General features: G+C 41.4%; 1 protein-coding gene across 1 annotated transcript in view; it reads left to right on the top strand.

Moving 5' to 3' along the window:
- The window catches only part of dock4b (dedicator of cytokinesis 4b), a 260551-nt gene that overhangs the window by 109290 nt on the left and 123934 nt on the right, over positions 1 to 27327 (top strand). The window contains 4 exon segments of the mRNA XM_080421428.1: positions 5626 to 5751; positions 19310 to 19434; positions 20342 to 20504; positions 24129 to 24235. Coding sequence (XP_080277554.1) covers positions 5626 to 5751; positions 19310 to 19434; positions 20342 to 20504; positions 24129 to 24235 — 521 coding nt within the window.

Genomic DNA, 27327 nt, shown 5'->3' with positions numbered 1-27327 from the left:
AGGGAGAGATGCAAAGAACAATGGATGTTTGGTAACGGAGAGAGAGACACACACACACGCACATGCACACACACACACACACACACACACACACACACACACACACACACACACACACACACACACACATGGGGGGACTTCATCAACAAGAGACGGTGGTTTTGCTCACATGCAGCCTAGTAGTCAATTTGAGCAGTGACAAAAGACGAATGACATTCAGAATAAACTTTATTACACATCACAGGTTTACAGTTGTAAAGAAGTGGGAACTGTAGATCAGCTATGGCTGATGTCAACCAATGGGTGACGTTCCCGTTCCCTTTGTCCATATTTTTTTTACAGTCTATGGAAAATACATATTAACATGGATCCAACATAAAGGAGTAGTTCACCCCAAAAATGACTTATTTTCTATCAATTACACACCCCATGAAGCATTGAATTTTTTGTTTGTTTTTCAAAGTAGACTATTTGAGTCTCCTACCGGATACATTAGCATCTTTCCGCCGGTCATCAAAGTATTGGCTTAGGAATGCAACAAAAACAAATACATCTCCATGAATTAAATGCTTCATTGGGTGTGTAATTGATGGAAAATAAGTAATTTTTTTGGGGTGAACTACTCCTTTAAAAGAAAAGATAATGTAAAGACAAAAAATAACATACATTTACAGTGCTGTCAAGCAAGCAATGTTGTTTATTAAGTCTATTAAAAGGTTTTATCTGCAACAAAATTATATAATGTATGTAGTAGGGGTACATCTGTCTCTCAATTAACACATTGAGTGCCAAAAACGGTCCGGACCGTTTTTGAGACTCCAAACGAGGTGTTATTAAAACAGCACCAGGAGATATCATTTTTCGAAGATTTAGACTTTAATCCACTTCCTGGTTAACTTATGACTTCAAAAGCCTGTATCTCGGCTCCTGTGTACTTTTTTTTTTTACTATGTATTTTTGACTATTTTTGACTATTTTCAACTGGCTGCAACTATGGAACGGATTACCTAATGTTTTTTTTCCCCCCGATTGTACGAGACCTGTATGTGTGTAATGAGGGGATCACCGTGAGGACGGTGATCACTGAAAATATTTTGTGACTACTTGAAAAAGGTTCAAAAATGGTTAAAAATCCAGGCACTGACTGTACCCTGTTTTAAAAAAAAACTGGCACTCAATGCGTTAAGGGGTCCTTGACCTGAAAAAAGTTGAAGACCCCCTGCCTTACAGTATAGCAGATGGGGCCAAATAGATATTCATTTGGGGGTCCTTGACATGGCAATGTTTGAGAACCACTGGGTGAGGTAGTGTCTGAAGAAGTGAGTTTTCTCAGGCTGCGGTGGAACATGGGGAGTGAGTCTGCAGTCTGAGGAGGAGGAGGAGAAGGAGGAGGAGGAGGAGGAGGAGGAGGAAGAGGTCATTCCACACCTTGGGAGCCATGCAGGGCCCAGGAGGGAGAAGAGTCTAGGTTGATGTGACGTAGTTGTGGTCCAGTGCGTCAGTTATTAAGGTTGTGAACCTCACTAAACGCTCTTGTCAGGGCCAGTGTTTACAGCCCATGGAGAACTTTAGTGACGGCAATTAATAGACGTCCAGACTCTCACAATTTTCCCTACCATAAGTCAAATTAGTGTAAGCATATCTAGGTTGCTGCTGAGCATAAAAACAGAGCTACCTAATAACACACTGCTCTGTTTTATACATATATACATATACTGTATGTATGTATATATATATATATATATATATATATATATATATATATATATATATATATATACACACACATATACATGTATGTATATATATATACATGTATGTATGTATATATATATATATATATATATACATATACATATATACTAGGGGTGTGCCGATATATCGTCCCGCGATATATCGTGATACGTTTTCGTGACGATATGTATCGTTTTGGGGGAAAAAATATTGTAAAAAAAAAAAAAAAAAAACTAGAATCTATATATATATTTTTTTTTTTACAATAATAATAATCAGGCATGCAAACAGCCTCGAGGTGAAAAGGGTGACAAAAAATTTTCGGGTCAGGTGTCACACTATTGCCCTATTTGGATTCAAAACGGCTATTGTAGCTGAAAAGCTACAAGTTTGCGTCTGAATAATGCAAAAACAGAATTATTTGTTTGCATTTGCTTTTTTTCTCCACCATACATTTTCATAATAAAAAAGTGCGTATCGTATCGAAATCGTATCGAAGTTGTGAGCCGAATATCGTATTGTATCGTTTGGTGAAATTCGGCACACCCCTAATATATACATATATACATGTATATGTATATGTATATGTATATGTATATGTATATGTATATGTATATGTATATGTATATATATATAAATGTACATATATACATGTATATGTGTATATATATATATATATGTATATATGTATATATATATATGACCTTCCTTTGTGCTGCTTTCAGGTGGCGTACTTTCAGACTCTAATGTTGCATTTGAAGATTGTGGAACAGTTGTCTTGAAACTTGAAACTAGTTACTCACAGACGTAAAGATGGATTTCAAGTCATTAAAGACAATGGGATTCATTCTCCAAATGTAAAAAAAAAAAAACTCCCTGTAGAACATTATTTTTCCCAATATCAAATCATTTGCTACATGTTTGTTGTTTGTTTTGCTTCTCGCTCAATATGAAATCCAGCGCATGGACGCAAAAGTAACATTTCTCCGACTTTGTTGGAGAACACCGTGTGGAGGACAATCTTTCATCACTAGTCTTACTTCATTGTGATGAAAAAATAAAATAAAAAACGTCCTTACTTCATTGAGTAATTAAAGTATATTAAGTACAGCCACTAAAGCACAGATAGCGAGACATTCTCTAGGGCCTGTTAAACATTGTCTCTGACAGGACCAGACTTACCTAATAACCCACTGCTCTGTTTTATATGTTCCTTAACTTTTAACTTTCATTTATCCATTTGTAACTCTGAGAGTGTGCAAATGGGACCAAATGGACCCGGTAAGGGGCACTTATGCTGCGTTTCCACACAGCAGCCCCGCACCGCATCGCCTGCTTGTGCCGTTGTTTCCTCTGCTTGCTACTGATTGGCCGCCGTGGTCATGATGTTACGGTAGACTAAAGTGAGGACTGTATTTACTCTCACCCAGGACTTCAGAACATGTACATAGTTTGCTACGACTTTTGTTTTTATTTATATCTATATTTTGCACTGGATCTTCTGTGATTTGCACTCAATTTGCTGTGATTTTGTTTAAATTTGTTTCATTGACAACATCCATTTGGTTCCATTTTACACTCTGGGTTTTACAGACCTGTAAGGGTCCATTTGGTTCATAAGGATAGCTAGAGTACTGCCTGCACAGGTGATTTGCATTGGTTTACAGGACAATATTATTGTCCACTTTACATTGCATTGTTATAGGCAAGAAGCAACGATCTCCTCTACTTTACAAAGGAGTGCCAATAACCGTAATCTGCTATGCGTAACTGTGGATTTTAGAGGAGTTGGGCCTATATTGTGTTATGGAAACTGGAGATATTTTGTGCGAGGCGGTGCGGTGCTGGACTGCTATGTAGAAACGCAGCATAACAGGACATTTAAATGAACACATTATTTGCCAAATCCAGATGTGACGGACAGGGTTGTGTTTGTCGGTCAGGGCAGTTTGGTCGTTCTACTTTGACCTCGCGTGAAAGAAGAGGGTGACAGAAAGTATTGTGACAACCTTACCCACCAACTCTGTGTTGTTCTTGTTGCTGCTGAAGTTTTCTTCTTTTCCACCCCTCTTTCTGAGGACATGAGGTACTCACTGTGAGTGTCAAACACTGGAAGGAATAATAATGAAGTTGGTTTGGATCATTGTAGTGTGTGTGTGTGCATGCGTGCGTGCGTGCGTGCGTGCGTGCGTGCATGCTTCAGATGAAAGGACAGAGAAATAGACTATGCTCAGTAAAAACCTAGCGGGACTCTCTCTATCCACCCCATTCTCTTTATTCCTGTGTGTGTGTGTGTTTGTTGCTTGTGTAGTTTGCAGCGTAGCGAGTGTAATGGCATATCTTACAGTAGGTATACCTCTTTCATGACATCAAAGAGAGCACCAATCATTAATAGTAATAATAATAATAATAGACTTTACATTTGAACAAATCTCAAAGTGCTACATTATGCATGCATAAAAACATCACACCACTATAAAAAGATAAAGATAAAAAGAAAAAAAAACATTACTGGAACTGTACTTTGGAACTTAAGCTTTTCAATTTCAGTGCATCTCTTAGTCACACCAAGTTGTTCCTGTGAAGCACTTTGGTTGTTATCGGTGAAGTATTTATAAAGATCTCTATTTCCATTTTGGCCAAATGAGGCGTAGACCATTAACACTCTAGTCTAAGACATGCACACAAGCAGCCAGCTTGCATAGCGATGATGAAACTTTGCTTTGATGACTGCGGTGGGTTTCACGGAGAGATCAAGACAGGACGGCACAGTATTTGAGATGAACGCAGTGATGTATTGTACAAGCTGACCGGGGTGCCCTGAAGGAGGACAGAAACAGAGGGACATTGAATGGACCACAGTCTCTTTGTGGACTAGCAGGAAATGTAGGATAGTTTATGTGGTTAAAAATAGCCACCAAGAACTTCAAAACAGAGTGTCAATAGGTCATCACATCAGGCCACATCTGTCTGTAGGGAACAATATTAATAAGAGACTATAAGATCAATATGATGATGTATTAGTCTCTGGTACTTACTATTATATTTAGTCTTAGAACAAAAATAGATGAGGTCACACACTTGTAGCCATGATGCAGAATATACTTACCGACGTTTGGACCGTTGAGGTATTCTGTAAGTGTGTGATCTCATCTTTAGATTTGTATATTTTCGCCGTGGTCAGCACCTCAGCAATGCCCCTTCCTTTTTTTTGCTTGTCTGTCCATCCTACAGTGGTGGAAGAAGTACTCAGATATTTTACTTAAGTAAATGTAGCAATACCACAATATAAAAATACTCTGTTACAAGTAAAAGGCCTGTGTTCAAAATATTTCTTGAGTAAAAGTACAAAAGTATTGGCATCAAAATATACTTAACGTACCAAAAGTAAAAGTACTAAAATGTTTGAAAATAGCAGATCTACCAGCTCACAACGCGTCGCATCACGACACGTTGTGAGCTTGTAGATCGGCTATTTTCAAATAGCCTATGTATAAAATAGGGCTGAAGTGGCTAATGTATGTTTTCATAATATAATAACTTATATCTGCAAAGTACAATATTTGCCTCTGAGATGTAGTGGAGTAGAAGTAAAAGTATTGAAAATTGGAAAATACCTAAAAAATTAACTTTAGTAAATGTACTGAGTTACTTTACACCACTACCACTTCTCACTATGAATTGAGTACAAAGGACCCCAATGGAAACAAGCCAATGGCTTTCTTGTTTTTTTTTTATTCCTATTATCTGACCTTGTATTAAACTGCACTTTCATGTGCTTTTTTCTGCAAACTTCTAATAAAGTATTCAATCAATCAATGCCATCCTATTATTAATACCAGAACGTGTGTGTGTGTGTGTGTGTGTGTGTGTGTGTGTGTGTGTGTTTAGGCCTGGCCGTGTCCCTCCAGCTCCTCCATGGGGACATAGAGCAGCTGAGGAGAGAATACATGGTTCTCTTCACCAGGGGCGTGTCCATCACCAGGAAACTGGGCTTCTCTGACGTCATCATGCCCGGTAAGACAACAACACATTTACAATTTTAAACGTCATACTGTAGTGTAACTTTTTCAATTGAATAAACGTTGTTTTTGATATAATCACAATGGCAACTCCTCTAAACCCTATTTTTAGTCGCTTAGTGTCTGCCCCCGGCACAGAATGACGCAGGCATCGGGATCAGAAATGCACTGGAAATGTGTTTATTTATATATTTGATGTGTTCGTTTCAAACTGAATTTCGGGAATCGCAGCTCCAACAGACAACGGAGCTACCGTATAGATGTCACCAAAAAGACTACCGAATAGAAGTTACACAGTGAGACAGACTTAAAGCATTCTATTAGAGTTCTTATCCAGAGTGTCTTAAGATGTATACTTAGCCGTACAATGTCCTGTGCTGAAAATAGCAGATCTACAAGCTTTCTAGACACAAGGGCTCTGGACTGTAATAGAGACAGAATTCATCATGTGAGTGTCACTGTAATTTTACAATGACACAAACTCTAAAATTTGAGGGGTTATGTTTGTGTTATGGCTGAAGATAGGAGGGTCGAATGTAGATTAAATGATTTAAAGTTTATTCTTTGCGGGAATTATTGCTTTATGTATGACAGTAAAGAGACGGTAGAGACCTCAGCTTGAGCTAGCAGAGTTGCCACGTTAGTATAACAGTATAAGCACGCCTTCTTGAGCACGTAAAACCCCTAAAAAACCCTAAAAACCCCTAGTTCCCCCCCCCCCCCCCATCATCCCTGTGTGCTTTCCAGCCCAAGGGCCTCACGCAAACTGCTCCACAATCCCCTCCTCTGTTTCCTCGGTTGCCTCGGTAACGCTTAGTAAAGCCCCCGTGCCGCCTATTGCCCGTGTACGTTGTCAAGAGTGACATTTGAATCTCTGACCTGGGGGTAGCGGGAAGGGGTGGGGGTGGTTGGGGGGGGGGCGCGCCTTCCTAAAGGTGAAATATTGGTGCTTGTCGAAGGCAGATAAGGGGCGACAAAGAGCGCATCGTCTCTGAATGACAACAGCCTGTCAGCTACGTTCCTTAAGAGGTGTGTGCGTGTTGGGGGGGGGGGGGGGGGGTGGCTTTGCTGTGGGGAAAATAAAAGAGAGCATTCTAGTTGCCTCAGTTACAGTATGAACATCCACTTGAATGTAGGGCTAAACACACAGAGGCTAATTACACATGAATTCTATGTCAAATCCATGTGTTCGTTCAGGTGTGTATTCGTGATTCATCATGGCGGCCTGTTGTACAAAGATTGAAGCGGTGGACTCGACCGAACCTGCCTTTTTGAACAGGAGCAATGTCCCTATATTCTTTCATTCTTTCATTCTTTCATTCTTTCATTCTTTCATTCTTTCAATCTTTCATTCATTCATTCTTTCATTCTTTCATGTAATACTCGACATCAGGGGACTTTGTCTTGCATTGTTGGACACATTCGGCAAAAAAACATGTTTCTTTGTGAGTGAGGGAGCAGTGCCTTGGTGAACAGATAAGGGGGACGGTGGCTGGGTGGGGGGGTGGTGGATTGTTCATCAACCTGTCTTTGTCTCACCAGCAGACTGTAATGATGAACGCCCGCCCCCCAGCATTTCTGCTTCCTGCAAAGTTTGCCCCTGGGCTCAGAGGGGAAATGTCACTCTCTGTCTCTCTCTCTTTGTGTGCCAAACACTTGTCCTCTCTTTCTCTCTCTCTCTCTCTCTCTCTCTCTCTCTCTCTCTCTCTCTCTTTGTCTGTGCTCTGACTATCTGTCTGTCTGGTGGTCTGTCTGGTGGTCTGTCTGGTGGTCTGTCTGGTGGTCTGTCTGGTGGTCTGTCTGGTGGTCTGTCTGGTGGTCTGTCTGGTGGTCTGTCTGGTGGTCTGTCTGGTGGTCTGTCTGGTGGTCTGTCTGGTGGTCTGTCTGGTGGTCTGTCTGGTGGTCTGTCTGGCGGTCTGTCTGGCGGTCTGTCTGGTGGTCTGTCTGGTGGTCTGTCTGGCGGTCTGTCTGGCGGTCTGTCTGGCGGTCTGTCTGGCGGTCTGTCTGGTGGTCTGTCTGGTGGTCTGTCTGGTGGTCTGTCTGGTGGTCTGTCTGGCGGTCTGTCTGGCGGTCTGTCTGGCGGTCTGTCTGGTGGTCTGTCTGGCGGTCTGTCTGGCGGTCTGTCTGGCGGTCTCTCTCTGTCTGGCCCTCTCCAACCCTGCTGCTTTCTCTTTCTCTCTCTATGTCTCACTCTCTTTGTCTGGCTCTGTTCATCTCTTGTGCTCTCTCTCTCTCTCGCTCTCTCTCTTAAGTGTTTAACAAGCCACCACACGGTAAAGATCCATGGTGTACTGCAGCAAAACAAACAAACATACTGTACGTCCAGGGGATTATTGGTTATTGGATATCGGGGGGGGGGGAAACAACAGCATCCCTACCTTCTCTATCTGTCTGTGGCTCTGTCTCCCTGTATGCTAGCCGTCTCTCTGGCTGTCTCTCTCTCTCTCTCTCTCTTTCTCTCTGTGATCTGTCTTTTACGCATTCAATCCGGGAACGCATCTCTGTCATTCTAGATTTATTTGGCTATTCAAAAATAGCAGATCTACAAGCTCGGGCTTGTAGATCTTGCTATTTTTGAAAAATCCTGGCAGCCAAAAATAAACATCATTTTGGGGGTTCTTGACATGAAAAACTATGAGCGCTATGAGCTTGTAGATCTGCATTTTTGTTGAAAGATTTTGCAAATCTTTAAAAATATATTTTCTAAAGCGAACATTTGTAAAATATGTTGTTCCAGGCCCCCCCACCCCCCACAGAAGCAAAGATTTGAGTTACAAATGTTTTGCTTTAAAAAAATATATATATTCAAAGATTTGCACACATTTTCACGATTTTTCACAACAATAGCAGATCTACAAGCTCATAGCGCGGCACTCTGTGCCGCGCTATGAGCTTGTATATCTGCTATTTTTGAATAGCCAGAGTATAAAACAATGGTTTAAGTGGTTACACAGATGCGTTCCCTAATGGGTTAACCAAGACACAATCAGTGCCATTCTCACCCTCTCCATTTCCCCCCTTTTCTGTCTTTTGTCAGGAAACTGTGTGTGTGTGTGTGTGCGCGTGCACGTGTGTGCATGCGTGAGAGGTACAGTATACTGTATGTGTCTGTGTCCTGTTTTAAAAGCCTTGAGTGTTGCCGTGGTTACTGTTGTTAAGCAGAGAAAAATCGATCTCGACCCCCAGAGATAGATATGATGCGCGCGCACAGCCACACACACACACACACACACACACACACACACACACACACACACACACACACACACACACACACACACACACACTTTGATTCTCTGTATACCTTTTTTCTGTCTTTTTATTTCACACACACACACACACACACACACACACACACACACACACACACACACACACACACACACACACACACACACACACTTTGATTCTCTGTATTCCTTTTTTCTGGCTTTTTATTTCACACACACACACACGCACGCACGTGCGCGCGCACACACACACACACACACACACACACACACACACACCATATATAGGGAACCAGCTCTACAGGAAGCAGCCCTGTTCCTCCCACAATGCATTGCAGCAGTATATCGTCGGTGTCGAGCAGAAACCTTGTATCTCCATATTTCAACTTTTCATCTTTTTCCATGAATTAATGCCCTGTTACTTCGTCGCACGACAGTGTTTCACACAAAAGCAGCAAAAATAGCCGATCTATAACGCTCACAACGCATCACAACGCATCACATCGTGACGCGTTGTGTGCTTCTAGATCGGCTAGTTTTCGCTATTTCCGAAAAAATATTATGTTTTTTTAATTTTTTTCAAACCAATGAAAAGTATTAACACATTGCATGCCAGTCGCGTAGATCTACGCGAACCTATTTAAAGCCGCAGCGTGCCAGTCGCGTAGATCTACGCGAACCGCCGATTCCCATGTTAAGTGCCCCAGGTGCACTTTCCGAATTTTTTTGATCCATTTCCGTTTCCGGTTTCCGGTCGGAAACGGAATTATTCGGGTTCCGGTTTTTTCGATCGTATCCGCTTCCTGTCTGGGATCCTGTTTAAAACTCGATTTTCTCTGGTTGTTGTTTTTCTCCTCGCTGATCACTGTTTACCGTTGATCGGCTGTAGCTTCAAGATGGCGGCACGGATTTGGAAACTGTTTTCGCTCGCCGTTTCTCACGGATCCGCTGTGTGTTTAGAACCAAAAAAACGCGCACTTTTAACTTATTTAGCGAGGTCTGTGGCGACATGAAAAAAACTAAAAAACAACAATAAAACGCTGGCACTGGTGAGTACATTATGAGATTAAACTCTGGCATGGAATGTGTTAATAAAAACTCACGACTAAAGAATAACTACAATGGATCCATTCGAACACGGTTGTTTTTTATTAAAACCTTTTTTACATCTCATGAAAAGCAACCGTTTTGGACATATGAGGTTTCCACCTGACAGCGACGTTATGTGACTTCTCTTCTAGCAGGAAACCACGCTGTGCTCACTCCTTCACTGCTTCCTGTCAGGAGGAGGCATTCTCTCCATTCCTCTCCATTCAGAGGAACATTTCCATGTTAGAACCTTCCTTCCTCGTATGATAGAAATGCTTCTGAATGTAACAAGCATTCTGAGAACATAATAAGCAATAAGGCAGGATGAATCAGCAGTGTTAGGAGAGTAGAGTTAGGCAGATATAAATAAAGGCAGATAAACATAGACTTGAGTGTGTTGTTTTTGCCTGAGTCAAAAAGTCAATTTTTAATTTCTTCTTTCCTGAAAATCCTCAAAATATAATTTATGCAATTATTCTATGAGTTTAACGATTTGTTGATACTTAATACTTTTACTCCACTACATCTCAGAGGCAAATGTAATTTTTTGCTCTGCTACAATTATTACACAGCTTTGGTTACTAGTTACTTACTGCAGATTATTATTATTATTATTATTATTATTATATTAATTATTAACACAACGGGTGCCAGCATTTTATTAAAACAGATTACGATGAGTGCCAGAGATCTCACCGTTTGTAACGCTGTGCTGTTTATAGCTGTGGACTCCTCTGCGAGCACCCACACGCAAACAATGGATGCGTGCACGACGATCGATGGTCCTGGCTAACGCCTGGAACAAAAACATCTCTCACGCGAGTCGCCATTACGGAGTAATCGCCCATCGAAAATGACTCGTTTTCCCCAATGTAAAAAGTTAAGGAGATACAGAGGTGTTTATCAAGGAGATGGAACGGGAGCGGACGGGGAGCCATGTTTTTTGGCACGGTGATCCAGCTGTCCCTTCCTTCTCAGAGTCACCGTGGGTGATTCCAGAGCTGCGCTAGCCCCCACTTGTGGAAAAAACGAAAAAAAACAAAAAGACTGATAACACGTTTTTTACCGTGTTTGGCACCCGATGTGTTAATACAAAACATCCATTAAACACTTAAAGGGATATTTCACTTTCAAAAAAACTTTGGGTCATTTTATTGTCTACTCAGGCTTTTGTGAGCCCCCCAGACCGTTTTTAAGTTGCTTGATTCAGTATTTAGATATTTGATATTCATCTTATCAGACACGCCCCCTTCCTATACAAACCCATTATAACTTCAAACTCCATTTTTTAATGTTAGATTCGTCAAAAACACCCGTCCTTGGTTCTGGTGACTCACCCTGCCCTCCTAATACGCGAGGGGGCCGTGTTTTTTCGATTACTTAAAAAAAAAAAAAAATCTTTTTTTTTTCCCAAAAAAAATATTTAAAATAAAAAAGTAATTGAAAAAACACGGCCCCCTCACGTATTAGGAGGGCAGGTGAGTCACCAGAACCAAGGACGGGTGTTTTTGATGAATCTAACATGTTAAAAATTGAGTTTGAAGTTACAATGGGTTTGTATAGGAAGGGGGCGTGTCTGATAAGATGAATATCAAATATCTAAATAGTGAATCAAGCAACTTAAAAACGGTCTGGGGGGCTCTCAAAAGCCTGAGTAGACAATAAAATGACCCAAAGTTTTTTTGAAAGTGAAATATCCCTTTAAGCCCTATTTCAGAGTTTAGATTAGTACTGCACGTACCAACGACGCACAATTTTTGAAGCCAATACGTTTGTACTTTTTCTCAAGTGGCATTTTGAATAAAACAGGCCTTTTACTAACACAGTCTTTTTAATATTATATTGTGTTAGTGATGCTGATTCAGAGGAACATTTCCATATAGAATGTTCTTTCCTGGTATTATACCCCCAGCCTGCCTGGGCTACCATGACCTGGCTGGGATGCTCGTAGCATCACCCTGCTGCTCCAAGCACACATTTTCTGCATTGAACTGCATTCATAGACACATTTCCATATTTTAATATCTCTCCCTGGCTCCCTAAGAATCAGTGTGGTGTGAATGTACCTTGATGTTTTGGTAGGACTGTCACTATCTAGAGGTGAGATTGTGGGGGGGCATCTAACCGGGACATCCAGGGCTTGGGCTGTTCAATAAGAGGAATTAAAGCTAGAATCTGGAATCTTATTTTAATGAATAAAACATGATTTGAACCAATCTGTAAGAGAGAGTGTGTTCATGCTAAACTAGAACAAAAGAAAAGAGTCCGCACACCGTCTTAATGCTCCCGGCAATTTAATGAATATAGCGGTCTGTGTAACAACGTTTCGGCCGGGGTGTGGCCTTCGTCATGTATACTGAAAAGTGTGAGGAGACGGGTATAAGACGACAAGAGGAGGGCAGAATACACTAATCACTGAGTGCAGGCACCCGGGGACAACACCCCAATTTGAGAGTCTATGACTCACAAATTAACTCACAGACCTATGACAATTACATAGAATAGCCATTATTTTTTGAGTGGCCATCGGGAAAAAGGGAAACATTTTTAGTAAATATTTGTCTATACCCTATACAAAATACCAGTCTACCACAATGTATAAACAAAGCTCCCTGAACCATAAACAGAGAGACCACACAGTCAGATACATATGAACATTAAACATAAAAAATGCAACAAAGCAATATTAAAAGACACGACTAGTATACATGTTACAGAAAAGGTTTGATGTCGAATTCCTCATTTAGCCCATGAGGCGCCATAGTATTTAGAGAGTAAATATGAAACATTTCCCGTTGTAGCAGGCGGCGTTTTAAATTGCCTCCTCTAGGAGGCTGTGACACCTTTAGCACCATGCTAAACTAGCACATCTGCGGCGGGTGAGGTGGACTTTTTTTTTTTTACCTCGGTGTCAGTTAGGACACCTACTAGTTGTCAAGTAGTACTACCTGAAACTCATATGACCAACAACTCCACTTTGGTTGAGCGGTACAGTAGATGTTTAGGGATTGCCTCTTGGTTGAGCGGTAGGTGTTTAGTCTCTCATGTGGGAGACCCCGGTTTGAATCCAGGGTAGGACATCAAAGTTATGGATTGCAGCATTATTATCTTGCAGGAATCCACAGGATTCTTTATTTCTTTTGTCGTAAACATACACATCTTGTCATAAACATACAAATCTGTAACAACCATGGCACACAGATCAAATAAGACTACGAGCCACACTTTTATAATTCTCTTTACTGTGGTTTAAAGGTAGGCTATATACTGAGTGGCATTCTGGTGCTTGTAAACATAACTCGTGGGGAGATTTATTCAGATTTTAGAGGAGTACTTTTGTTCTCCTGGCGCTGTGTCCACCTTTTAAATGTGTCTCCCTCTGGGCTGTTTCGTTCCCATAACTCGGACGGATATTTGCGTCAGCAGTTCTGATCCCATGACCTGGAGGAACGGCTGTGTTGTAATTGGGTAGTTGGTTGTCGAAACAACTGCCGGTGTATAGATGGGTTTCCTGTTTGTAAACATGAGAGGATGATGCGCGCGCAGTGGCGGGATGAGCCTGTAGAGGGCGCTATTACCCTAAAAATATCCTATACCCTATTACCCGTAAAATAAATGGTCTTCACCAGGTTTAATGAAAGTAGATTAAATGATGCAGTTTGTAATATCTTCTTTACTCAATAAAAATGATTTGTCGGAAGTTGGATCTGTTTGTATATAATAGCAGCATTATGCCTATTATGCCTATAATAGCAGCATTATGCCTATCTAAATCCCGAAAATAACAATAGAGTGAATGGCGCTTCCGGTTCGTTCTCCCCCGCGCATGCGCAGATTGCGCACTCTGCTCTGTGATGACGTCGCGCGGAAACCCATCTATGTTGCTTGCGGTTGTTTTGGTTGTAGGCGTGGCCAACTGCAGTTTGCGTCACGAGAACGACGGACGGCCATAATTGACTTAAAAGGCATCTGTTGAAATAACCAGGGACATCTGCAGTCTGAGACACAGTCTGTTTTATATCTTGATAGCGTCTTCCGCGTTTAGCCGGTGCAGTGAATAAGTTGAGTCAATTGAGTATTTTTTCGCCACACACTTGGTCCATTCATGGGAAACTACACAATGCATTACACACACTGTCCTTGCATAATATCCCCTCAGTGTATAGGCAGGTCACAGCACTGTAAGAGGATCACAATTATATTGTGCAGTGTTTACAAGCCTAAAGGTCCTTACACACCGGCGAATATGCGAATATACTCAAAATTCGGACTCGTTCCGAATAATTAAAAGACGCTTTTTCGCTTCGCGAAACTGATGTGGACGCTTGCATTGACTTTATAAGGTTTTAAAAAAAAAACTATTTATTCGCAGGAAGAATTCGCCCCGGTGTGTAAGGACCTTAATGGTAAAGTCCAGAGTATTAATTTAGCTCTGAGAATAACTATCAAGAGTTAAACACTCACAATTTTAAATTGTAGGATGATGGGCATCAAATAGATGTCTTCACGGCTCCCAAAGGATTAACCTAAACCCTAACGGACCAGAGAAAGTTGTTCTGCGATGCGATTGGTTCTGACGGGATAAGTGAATAAGTGATAATATATATATATATATATATTTTTTTTTTTAATGAACAGAATCACATTTATTAAGAGTTATAAAAAGAAATAACCACAAATAACCACCAAAAACTCGGAAATATCCGCCCAAAACCGCAAAAAAATCGCGACTTCGCACAGGGCCCCGCATTTCTCCCAGACGGCTCTGCGCACGGATTTGTTATACGTGCATTTGTTTTTAAAAGTACCCAATCCTTTTGGTTGCATATCTCAGTTAGATCATCTATACTGTGCACCTTTTCTCCACTCTGACTCAGCTCACTGGCACGCTGCTCCACTCTCGCCCCCTTACTTCGTGCTGAAATAAACTGATCCTAGGTCGGCCGAATCGTCACTGAAATAAAAGACAGAGAAATAAAATTGCACAACAGTTCATGCATTTCTCTTGATTAATGCTCATCACAGCTCCTCTCGGATCCACTCAGGTGTTACGTATTATGATAAACAGGCCTTGGGCCCGGGGTAATAGAACAGGACCCGACTCAGACCCAACAGGTGTGTGTGTGTGTGTGTGTGTGCGCGCGCCTGCACACAAACAAACCTCAATGTCCTTGTGTACTATGACTGTCTGAGTGTATAAGGTATGTTTTGCGTGTCCTTGTCTATGTGGCATATTTTTGGTTTGTCCTTTGTGCTGTAATAAGTTGGTGTGTCCTCTCACTGGCTTAGTGGGAAGGATAATAGTAAACACCTGCCACGCGGAACACATCTTTTGTTCTACTGAAAGTCTCATTACAGCAACGCACACTTTCAAAGCAGCTCTACTCCTTAACCACTTCAAGTCACACCGTGTAGCATTCATTCTAGTGGTCTTTTTGGTGACACCTCTCGCAGCTACTGTGTTTGTCTATACGGAAATACCGCTCAGAAATGAATGCCCGCGATCTTAGCGCCTGAGGATATTTTGGAACACAACAAGTTGTCAGAGACAGTATTTATTAACGTTAAAATACATAAATAAATACATCTCTGGTTCATTGCCTCGATCCTTTAAGTGCAGACACTCGCAAATAAAAAGTGTTTGTTTCTCAACTTGGTTGAGATTGGTAGTTTACACCAAATGTCACTGCACTGTTATTTCTTTTTGTAAAAGTTACCTTAAATTGATGTGTTTTAATGCATTTTAAATCAGGGATTGATTTGAAATATCTGGCCGAAAATAGTGCCCTAAAAACCAGATTGATTTACAGCTGAAATTCAACCATCCATTTCTTATTATAACCACAGAATGGGTTTCAGCCAATGTTGACTAAATTATTCAGGTAAGTTGGTAACATTTAATGATAATGAAATGTAAACACAAAATCCCCAAATAAACCCATTAAGGTCCGTGTTCATGCACGATATATGGCCGAAGCTGATGACACGCATTTAGCCTAAATCTGACAGTATATTATATGGTATATGACAGCTTGATTGCTGAGGGCGTAGTTTCATAATTTCACCTTTAAGAGAACAATCACCATCCTCCTCCTCTTCCCTCCATCCTCGCCCTGCAGCTGGACCCCTGTCACCCCTGGTCAGTGTCCGCAAAGGGGACATGCATGGGTCCCCGGCTGACCTTGCCTGACAGCCTGACAGACAGATTTGATGTAGCACGGTGACAGATATGTCACATTCTGATGTGTTGGGACAGTGGACAAGCTGAGAGGGAGACACCAGCGTATCGTGTTTTTTTTGGGGTGGGATTAAATCTAAGCCTAGTGGGGACTAGTGGTGACAGTACCTGTCACCGCCCCTCCCCAGTTGCTTTGCAGGTTGATGGATAAGCAGTGATCACTTGAGTGTTGTCTAGCCTCCTCGGTAGGGAGGACAGGATTGAACAGATCTGAGTGACAAATGGTAGTCGGTAGGCTGATGTCTGATATAAATCCACTGTACGCTATGTTGTAAAGGTGAGCTTTCAAGACGCTGGTATTAAATCAATGCAAAAGAAGAACAAATACAAGTAAGAGGTTCTTACGAGGAGAGTGTCGACAATTGACAAAAGGCAAGGTCACTGCCGTATGTTTGACACGTCTCTACAGCAAGCTTGGAGTGACGGTGTTCAATGTATCATTGGGGAACTCAGTTTAGCTGTTAACTCATTAACTGCCATGGACAAATTAGTTTGTCAAATTCTGCTGTGGCCCAGCCTGCCAAGGACGAGTTTGGACGAGTTTTTTTTTAATTTATTTTTTCACACAGAACCAGAGATAACTCGATCCGAAGTTGTGCTGCTCCATTCACTCCCTGGTTAACTTATTGCTTAAAAATGCTCTATCTCGGCTCCTGTGTACTTTTTTTTTTACACTATATATTTTTGGCAAAACATGCTATTTTCAACTTGCCACAACTATGAAACGGATTACCGCTATCGGATACATTTTTTTCCCCCATTCTACGAGACCCCTGTGTGTGTAATAAGGTGATCACCGTGCGGATAGCATTCACAGAAAATATTCGATGATTTTTCAAAGGTTGATAAAATCACTTGTTTTCGCTGGCAGCAGCGTAACACAATTACACTATTACTCTGGCAGTTAAAGAGTTAATGCGTGTTTTGAACACACGCTATTGACCAGTGTGCATGAATAAACATCTGTGTCATTTTCGATTTTAACATTGGCTATTCAAAAATAGCAGATACAAGCTTGTACTGTACTGTGCTATTTTTGAACATTAAAAAAATCTTGAAAGTGCGAGAACTACGGATTTAGAAGGCGTTTGTAGAATATGCTACGGTTATAGCTGCATTGTTTCTGACAACACATGAGAAGAACACGACATGAAGATAATAGGCTCTATGCACAGCAGCCATATTGGAGGGAAATCGGGCCTCTTCCTTACTTCCTTCACAGGTGTTACCAATGATACTAATGAAGGCTCTGTCTCCATTTAGTGTAGCACAGTGGTTCTCAAACCTTTTAATTACAAGGACCCCCATAACTCTGAGAGTGTACAAATGGAACCAAATGGACCCTCACGGGTCCATTTGGTTCCATTTGTACACTCTCAGAGTTACACACCTGTAAGGGTCCATTTGGAGCCCTCTCAAGGAACCAAGAGGGTCCCTGGACCCCAATTTGAGACCCACTGGTGTAGCAGAGTGTTTCCAGTGAGCCAACATGCACAATATCAGCACCCTGACTCTGTTCGACCGGAATGGAACAGAGCCTTCATTAGTATCATTGGTAACAGCTGGTGAAGGAAGTAAGAAGAGGCCCAATTTCTTTCCAATATGGTTGCTGTGCACAGAGCCTATAGTCCAGTAGTGTGACTATCAAGCGCCTTGCTTGGCATGCTTTGCTTGGCCCGGGACCTCCGTTGCGGTCCGGGCACCTAGGCTCGGCGTAGCCTCGACTGCGTGTCGCGGGTTCGAGTCCCGATCCCGACGGCCTTTGCTGCGTGTCACTCCCCATCAGAGTCCTGCACGGGTCCAATTTTGATAACCCGCGCCCGCCCCGCCCGTCAATACTCAGATCCGTGGACCGACCCGTCACCCGTGATTATTTCAAAATACGAACCAGACCCCGCCCCGCCCGTCAAATAAACGACCCGTTGTCCACCCGTTTACCCGTGTAAAATGTAAATCCTTTTGAAAAGTGTGTTGAAAAAGATAGCAGCCTTCAACAACAGCGCTACATTCAGTGGTCAGGTTCGTACAGAAATCAAGTGAAGACGGAGGAGCGAGCTTAAAGGGGAATTTTGGACTAAAGTTTTCTTACCTTTTCTATGACGTTATGATATCTTAGGATGAATGGTACAGTAGAAAAATTTCATAACTCCACCCCTGAGCCGCCACAGCTTAAAAGGTACGCGGATAGGCCTTAGGTTAGATCACATATTTTAATAGCTTTTTTTTAATTAATTTTTTGTGAGATCTGACGTTCATAGTGACAGAACACTATGCAACCAAAAAAAAAACAAAAAAAAACAAGTCTCGCTAGACGAGATTGAAATCTCGAGATTTCAATCTCGTCTAGCGAGACTTGTTTTTTTTTTTTTTTTTTTTTTTGGGGGACAGTGTTCTGTCACTATGAACGTCAGATCTAAAAAAAAAAAAGCTATATAAATATGTGATCTAACCTAAGGCCTATCCGCGCACCTTTTAAGCTGTGGCTAAAGGTAAGAAAACTTTAGTCCAAAATTCTCCTTTAAGCCACGCGCGCGAACGCGCATCTACGCAGCACACATGTGTCGTTGTTTACGTCATCAGATGGTTTTAATTTGAAGGTTTAACAGGATGTTCAATGAGTTTTTGTGAGTTAAGATAACTGACCAGCGTGCTCCATGCAGTTGTGCTGGGCTAAGTTACACAAGCGACGTTGTTTGGGCGGAAACAGTGCTCTCTGATTTTCACAATAAAATGATACCCGCCCGCGATTAGTTCAGTACCGCCCGTCCCCGTGATCTTATCAAAGTAAAGTTTTCACCCGTTTTCACCCGTCAAACGCGGGTACCCGTCGGGTATCCGCGGGTACCCGGCCCGTTGCAGGACTCTGCTCCCCATCTCTCTCTCCCCATTTCCTGTCAGCCTACTGTCCTGTCAATAAAGGCATAAAAGACAACAAAAAAAAGAAGTGCTTTGCTTGTATTCATAATTGACGCATTTCGACTCCTGTCCCCCCGCAGGAGAGATGAGGAACGACCTTTACATGACCCTGGAGAAAGGAGAGTTCGAGAAGGGCGGGAAGAGCGTGGCGCGCAACGTGGAAATCACAGTCTACGTGCTGGACGCGGACGGGCTGCTTCTCAAGGTGAGAAGAAAACTCATCACTTCTGTCCCCCCTTCTGTCCTTCAGCAAGCCTGACCAAAAAAAAGACACACACTCCTGTACTGATAATTATGTCAAGAAGTCTCTTCCTCTTACCTCAAATACCTGTTTCATCATTCAGCGTCTCCGTCAAAAAATAGACACTTTTTGCTGATCTGGAATATAGTTAAATATACGACTCTCTTTAACCCTTTAAGACCTGGAACGCATCTGTGTAATTTTTTTATTTGAGCTAAGAAAAAGCATGATTTTACACTTTGGCTATTCAAAAATAGCAGATATACAAGCTCATAGCGCGGCACCGAGTGCCGCGCTACGAGCTTGTAGATCTGCTTTTTTTTTTTTTTATCGTGAAAATGTGTGAAAATCTTTTAACTCAAATCTTTGCTTCTGGGGGTCCCTGGCACAACATATTTTGAGATGGGGGGTCCGCGGCCAAATTCATATCGTTTTGGCGGTCCTTGACATGAAAAAGTTTGAGCACCACTGACATAGAAACATAAGTGTTTTTCAGAATACTGTTGGGATTTAGAAGACATTTTGTAGAATCGGCTTCAGGTCTTAAAGGGTTAAAAGTTAAAACCATAAATTATCTACAGAGGCAGGTGTGCATGAAAGTTATTCTGTCTGCTGTTGTTGTGTTGGTGTGTGTGTGTGTGTGTGTGCGTGTGTGTGTGTGTGCGTGCGTGTGTGCGCGTGATGGTGAGAGAAATTCATGTGATGCTCACGTTCGCCTTCTCTCCACCTACACAAACCTATTTTCATCTTTTCATCTGCTGACACCTATTTATTCCTCCCTCCTCTCCTTTGCCCTCTTTTCTTCACCCACCCCCCCCCCCCCCTCTAACCCTCCCTCCTCTGTCTTTTCTCCATCTCTCTCTCTCCATAGAGTTGCATGGCGGCGGGCTCCGGGGAGCCCGGGGCGGACCAGTACCACTCTCTGGTCCTCTACCACAACAACAGCCCGCGGTGGGCCGAACAGATCAAGCTGCCCATCCCCCTGGACGTGTTCCGCGGGTCGCACGTGCGGTTCGAGTTCCGACACTGCTCCAGTAAGACCGCCGTGGTCGTTTTTGGGTGGATGTATGGGTGTGACTTGATGGCAGTGGTGGAAAAAGTACTCAAATGTTTTACTTAAGTAAAAGTGTCAATACTGTAATGTAGAAGTGTTCCGTTACAAGTGAAAGTCCGGAATTCAAAGTCTACTTGAGTAAAAGTACCAAAAATATTGGTATCAAAATGTACTTAAAGTACCAAAATTAAAAGTATTAAAATGTTTGAAAATAGCAGATCTACAAGCTCACAACGTGTCGCGATGCGACGCGTTGTGAGCTTGTAGATCTGCTATTTTCAAATAGCCTTGGAATAAAATAAGGCTAAAGTGGTTCATGTATGTTTTATAATGTAATCATTTATAACTGCAAAGTAACTATTAACTAAAGTTTTCAAATAATTGTAGTGGAGTAAAAGTACAATATTTGCCTCTGAGATGTAGTGGAGTAGAAGTAAAAGTATCGAAAATTGGAAATACTCCAGTACCTCAAAATTGGACTTAAGTACAGTACTTGAGTAAATGTACTTAGTTACTTTACACCACTGCTTGATGGGTGTGACACGGTGTGGAAGATGAGCGTTTGTGGGCGTGGGTGGGTGGGTGTTAGGCTTTAGTTCTAGTTTGTTGTGTGCCGTTGTGTCATGCACTGAAGAATACCGATTGTCTATTTTTGGCAACAAGGTATAGATCAGGCTTTATTGGTGTGTTTTTTTTTGCATCAATGTTTCTTTTTAGTTTATTTAGCACATTGTTATATTAAAAAAAAGAAACGATACGTATCAAAGAAAACAAGTTCCTGTGCGAGGAAAGGAAGAAGCTGTCAGGCTTATTTGGACTCCTTTCCTTAACCCATTGATACCTGGAACGCATCTGTGTCGCTTTAGATGTCTTTGGCTATTCAAAAATAGCAGATATACAAGCTCATAGCGCGGCACCGAGTGCCGCGCTACGAGCTTGTATATCTGCTATTTTTGAAAAATCTGAGATTTCTAGATCTAGATTTTTTTTCAAAAAACTGTTAGGATTTAGAAGACCTTTCTAGAATCTTCTCAGGTCTTAAAGGGTTAATGGAAGAGGTAATTGAATAATTTAAGATGAAAAGTTCAATAAGAACAATACAAAATAACACACGTTTAACAAGGGGAGTAGAAATGCAATAAAGACAGGTGTGTGTGTGTGTGTGTGTGTGTGTGTGTGTGTGTGTGTGTGTGTGTGTGTGTGTGTGTGTGTGTGTGTGTGTGTGTGTGTGTGTGTGTGTGTGTGTGTGTGTGTGTGTGTGTGTGTGTGTGTGTGTGCATCAGGTTAGGGAGAAACAGAGAGCGAGAGAGAGAGAGGGGGGGGTGGGGGGAGGTGAGGGTGAGAGAATGCTTGAGTGAGCATGTTTGTGTTTCCATAATTAGACAAGTTTGTCCACCTTCACACCTCCTAATGAGACAAAACACAGATTATAGCATAGATCACAGACCTCTCCCCCCCTTCCCCTCTCTTTGTATTTCACCTTCCCTGTCTCTCTCTATCTTCTCTGATGTAACAAGCAGGCATTATTGTGGTGAGTGGCTGTATACAGTATATACTACAGCCATAACATTTCGAGTGTTCATTTGACACTGACAGTGTAAAAATGGACCCTTTCGGATCCATTTCTACTCTTAGAATTAATTATAATTAACACTCAGGACAGCCATCTTGACGCTGGGGGGCGCCTTGCTTGTCTGGCACCATTTTTCATTTACGGTAGACCTGTGGTGCACACCAAAGCCCTTAAATGAGGCAGAGGGAAATTATGTCTAAAAATCTTAGCTGCTGACTTTATTTCTTAAACTTGTTTGGAACACTGTTATTGCACTCAGTCTGCTGTGTCAGTAACTCATTCAATCCGGAACAACGCATCTGTAGTATCATTTTAGATTTTAGCTATAGCCATTATTTAATATTCCGGCTATTCAAAAATAGCAGATCTACAAGCTCATAGCGCAGCACCGAGTGCCGCGCTATGAGCTTGTAGATCTGCTATTTTAGAAAAATCATGAACATTTCGTGCAAATCTTTGAATATATATATATTTTTAAAGCGAACATTTGTAACTCAAATCTTTGCTTCTTGGGGGTTCCTGGAACTAAATATTTTGAGATGGGGGGGGGGGGGGGGTCCGCGACCAAATACATATCATTTTGGGTGGTCCTTGACATGAACAAGTTTGAGAACTTGATATTATTGCAACATACGGTTTTCAGAAAACTGACATTTGTAGAAGCGTTCCCGGATGCAATGGGTTAATTTGAATTTTAGTCGCTAATGGAGCGAGCCAATTCAGGACCGGCCTTTCACTCTGGACAGTAGTGAAACAGGGCTGTGTTATGTTCATTTTCCTTTTGTCACTCGGTTCTGAAAAGCAGCACTGCACAAAAAAACAGGTCTTACCATGATTTATTGGCCCAAATAGACCTGCTAGCTTGACTGTGATAATGTTTAGTCTGTTTTTTTCCTCTCTCCCTGTTAATACCCAGAAGGAGACTTGTAAAAGAGAAACTTTATTAGACTGCAGGAAAATGTGATGGTAAAAGCCATCGAGTGTGCCCGAGGGGAGAAACACAATGCTCGCACAAAATGCAGAGTGTACACGATTTTGTAATGGTGTTTTTCCATCCTTGTAAGTCTGTTGTAGGCTAAGTATAATTTCACAAAGTACTTACAAAGTTCTGTATCACTGAACAGATATTATACCACAGTTAGTTCGGAGCTCATAGTGAGATTGGCTGAGAGGCCAATATTCCCCAATATTGCTTATCTACCTTACCTGTAACATTGGCCGCTACCAGTTTTCTTTTCGCTCTTTTTGCTTTCTAATCCTAAATATTATTGATCAAACTGTGGTATAATCGCAATAATACACTTGCGATACCATGAATATTGACACTGGTGGGCAAATCTATGATACGAGGCTGAAGGCCAGCTAGTACCTAGCTCTCCCTCTTGTTTATTGTTATTTAAATTAAACGTAAGACAAGATGAGATATATACTGTAAGATGAAACCTTCATTAAAAGGAACACATTTATACATCAGCAGAACATTTCAAGATCCCACCTATTCTGTAAGGACAACCTATTTGAAGCCTGGTAGCATACACAATAAATTTGCTCGTAATATACACAGAAACATGCAAAGCACAGCGGAAAAATAGTGCAGACAAATACCAAAGGGGTTTAACCTATATGCTGCTAAGAGGTGCAACGTTATGACAAAACCGTCTCTTCCGTTCCACACTTTTTTTTTTGGGAGGTACATGCCCAACCTATGAGGGAAGTGATTATCAGTGTTCCGGTTGTAACGGTTTAGGTTTAAGTGGGGAAAGGGAGACCTTTGTTAGTCCCACAGGGGAAATTCAGCTTCAGCTTCAGTGATGGCTGCTCAGATGGTCATGATGAGCGCTCGGGGGGGAGCAGTTAGGGGTCAAGTGTCTCGCTAAGGGATGCTTTGAGTCTTTGACCCATAGCCGGGCCTGGGACGCAGACTTGGGACCTTTTCGTTTCCCAGACGACCTCTCTACCCATTCAGCTATGGCCACCTCCCGTGTTGTGGTGCTCCAGATGTAACGGTTTCCCTGTGTTGTGTTTTAACAGCCAAAGACAAAGGGGAGAAGAAGCTGTTTGGATATTCCTTCGTCCCTCTCATGCAGGAGGACGGCCGGACGCTTCCTGACGGGACCCATGAGCTCATCATACACAAGGTAACACCTGCTAAAGGTCAACACTACTACACTACACTATAATGTAGTGACAATGTAGCGACAATGCGTCGCGAAGCGACCCATTGTGAGCTTGTAGATCTGTTATTTAAAATTATTTTTATACATTTTATACATTTGAAAGCTTGTGAAATGGGATATTCTGAATAATGAGTACGTTCTACTTTTGGTACTTTAAGTACATTCTGCATAATGAGTAATTTCTACTCTTGGTACTTTTAAGTCCATTTTGATACCAATAATTTTGTACTTTTACTCAAATTCTGAATACCGGACTTTTACTTGTACTGGAGTATTTCTACATTGTAGTATTGATACTTTTACTTGAGTAAAACATTTGAGTACTTTTTCCACCACTGTGTGCAGCATAATAGGCACCTTTGCAGTGTTATGTAATTACAGCGTAGGTGATTGCAGGTATGGTTGACTGCCTCTGCCAGAGTGCAGCCTACAGTATTTTGAGCCGCTGGTAGACAAGTGCACCGCCTAGAAGCCAAAAAACTCCCATACGCTCCATAAATCGCTGCCCACAGACCGCAGCTCAGCAGCAACAGTGACTCATCATCATCACGCTTGACCCACAGTCGTGCGTTACAGTATTGAGACACTGCAAATGACAGGTTTACATGCTAACCACGTAAAACACTTAATCCCTGTTTAGAAAATAAACAAAATAGCAGATCGACAAGCTCACAACAAGCTTACAGATCGGCTATTTAAAAAAAAATGCTATTTAGCACATTCAGGGATTTATTAAAAAAAAAGAGGGAAAATAACAAACTCACATCGCATCACGATGCAACACATTGAGAGGTTATTAAGTTATTTTTGAAAAAAATCTAAAATAAGGTCGGCAGTTTGAAAGCGATTAGGCCTAGGGTGTTTATCCAGCAGTGGTGTAAAGTACCTAAGTACATTTACTCAATTACTGTACTTAAGTACAATTTTGAGGTACTTTCACTTTACTGGAGTATTTCCAATCGTCTATACTGTACTTTTACTTCTACTCCACTACATCTCAGAGGCAAATATTGTACTTTTACTCCACTACAATTATTTGAAAACTTTAGTTACTTGTTACTTTGCAGATATAAATTATTATATTATAAAACATACATTAACCACTTTAGCTCTGTTTTATACATAGGCTATTTGAAAATAGCCGATCTACAAGCTCACAAGCGACGCGTTGTGAGCTTGTAGATCTGCTATTTTCAAACATTTTAGTACTTTTACTTTTGGTACTTTAAGATTACATTTTGATACCAATACTTTTCTACTTCTACTCAAGTCAATTTTGACTTTCCTGTTGTAAGGGAGGGAGCTGCGTTCGTTCACGGCGGCGGGCAAAGAGATGGGAGCGGACACACGTCTCGCCGAGAAACATTACGGGGGAGGGTCTTTTTCTGTTTCAGGAGGTTCTCTTGAAGCCCCCCGCCTACCCTCGTACATCGTAGGAATCACATAATTCACCTTGAGGTCTGAATAAACACATAACAATACCAACGTGGGACATTTACAGTCGTCCTGTCAACGTTATTTACCGCCTGTAAATGAAAAAATAACTCGCATGACTCTGTCGGCTGACATGCAGCTTGAGTCATGTCTACTCATGTAAAGCTATACACAGTCAAATCTGCAGTGTTCATTTAACTATATGTAATGGAATATATATAGTCCAAATTTGTATAGGCAGAGTCACAAAATAAGATTTTATTTTGAGCTTTTTGTAAGCCAACCTGTGGTCATGAATGTGCGATATGCAGTGGTGGAAAGTAACTAAGTACATTTACTTAAGTACTGTACTTAAGTACAATTTTGAGGTATTTGTACTTTACTTGAGTATTTCCAATTTCCAATACTTTTACTTCTACTCCACTACATCTCAGAGGCAAATATTGTACTTTTACTCCACTACAATTACTTGAAAACTTTAGTTACTAGTTACTTTTCAGATATAAACTATGATATAATGAAACATAACCATTAACCACTTTAGCCCTATTTTATACATAGGCTATTTGAAAATAGCAGATCTACAAGCTCACAACGCGTCGCGATGCGACGCGTTGTGAGCTTGTAGATCGGCTATTTTCAAATATTTAGTACTTTTACTTTTGGTACTTTAAGTACATTTTGATGCCAATACTTTTGTACTCTTACTCAAGTAAATTTTTAATTCTGGACTTTTACTTGTAACAGAATATTTTTATATTACAGTATTGGTACTTTTACTTAAGTAAAGAATTTGAGTACTTTTTCCACCACTGGCGATATGTGTGCGTACGTGTGCATCGTGTGTGTCCCTGCAGGTATGCGTGTGACAGTTTACACTGCTCCCCCACCACACATACTGTACTGTATGCTCTCACATACACAATTTCCAAATGTATAGCTCGGGGCGTCTGTGGTGTATAATAAAGGGCTGTATGGTTTCATTTCCACTTTGACTGATTGCCACTGGGTTGCATCACACTGAAGTTACTTCTGCTATTTGGAATATATTTTCACAAGTGCCTGTTGCCAGGTTTGGGTTTGTATTTGTTGCACATTATGCAGAAGCACACACATACCTGGTCTAAATCCATCCTGCATCATAAGCACTGGTGTACCCAATTAAAAGCTTCTTCAGTACAAGGCATTTAGTCATGGCATGCTAATAATTAGAGTGTAGAGGCCGTTTGAATTTTTTTAAATGGCACCCTTCCCCATGTCCCCTGGTGTGGTAAATCCTTTAAATAAATCCTCTCTGTTGACATGTACAATAAATGTACATGTCAAGTATTTTTCTCCCCCAAAGACGTCTCTACTGGAGCTTTAGAATGCCTCTACCTTTGCCCTTATTTAGTATGCCAGGAACCATGAATATGCTAATGTTGCCCATCCCCCCGGATCCCATTCATGTAATTATCAATAATAATAAGAAAAATAATCAGCCCTTTATGATTGAGCTCCTAGAATTTGAGATCATCTGAACAGAAACACAGATTGGGGTACACACCAAATGACTTGCAAATCTCGAGTTCATTTAAAGACAAATCATTTTTAATGCTGGAAATTCAACCAATGTGAAC

This window comes from Gymnoscopelus braueri (genome assembly GCF_963280865.1).
Source record: "Gymnoscopelus braueri genome assembly, chromosome: 23".
Classification (NCBI taxonomy): domain Eukaryota; kingdom Metazoa; phylum Chordata; class Actinopteri; order Myctophiformes; family Myctophidae; genus Gymnoscopelus; species Gymnoscopelus braueri.
The sequence above is the reverse complement of the archived record's forward strand: the minus strand, read 5'-3'. Positions and strand labels throughout refer to the sequence as shown.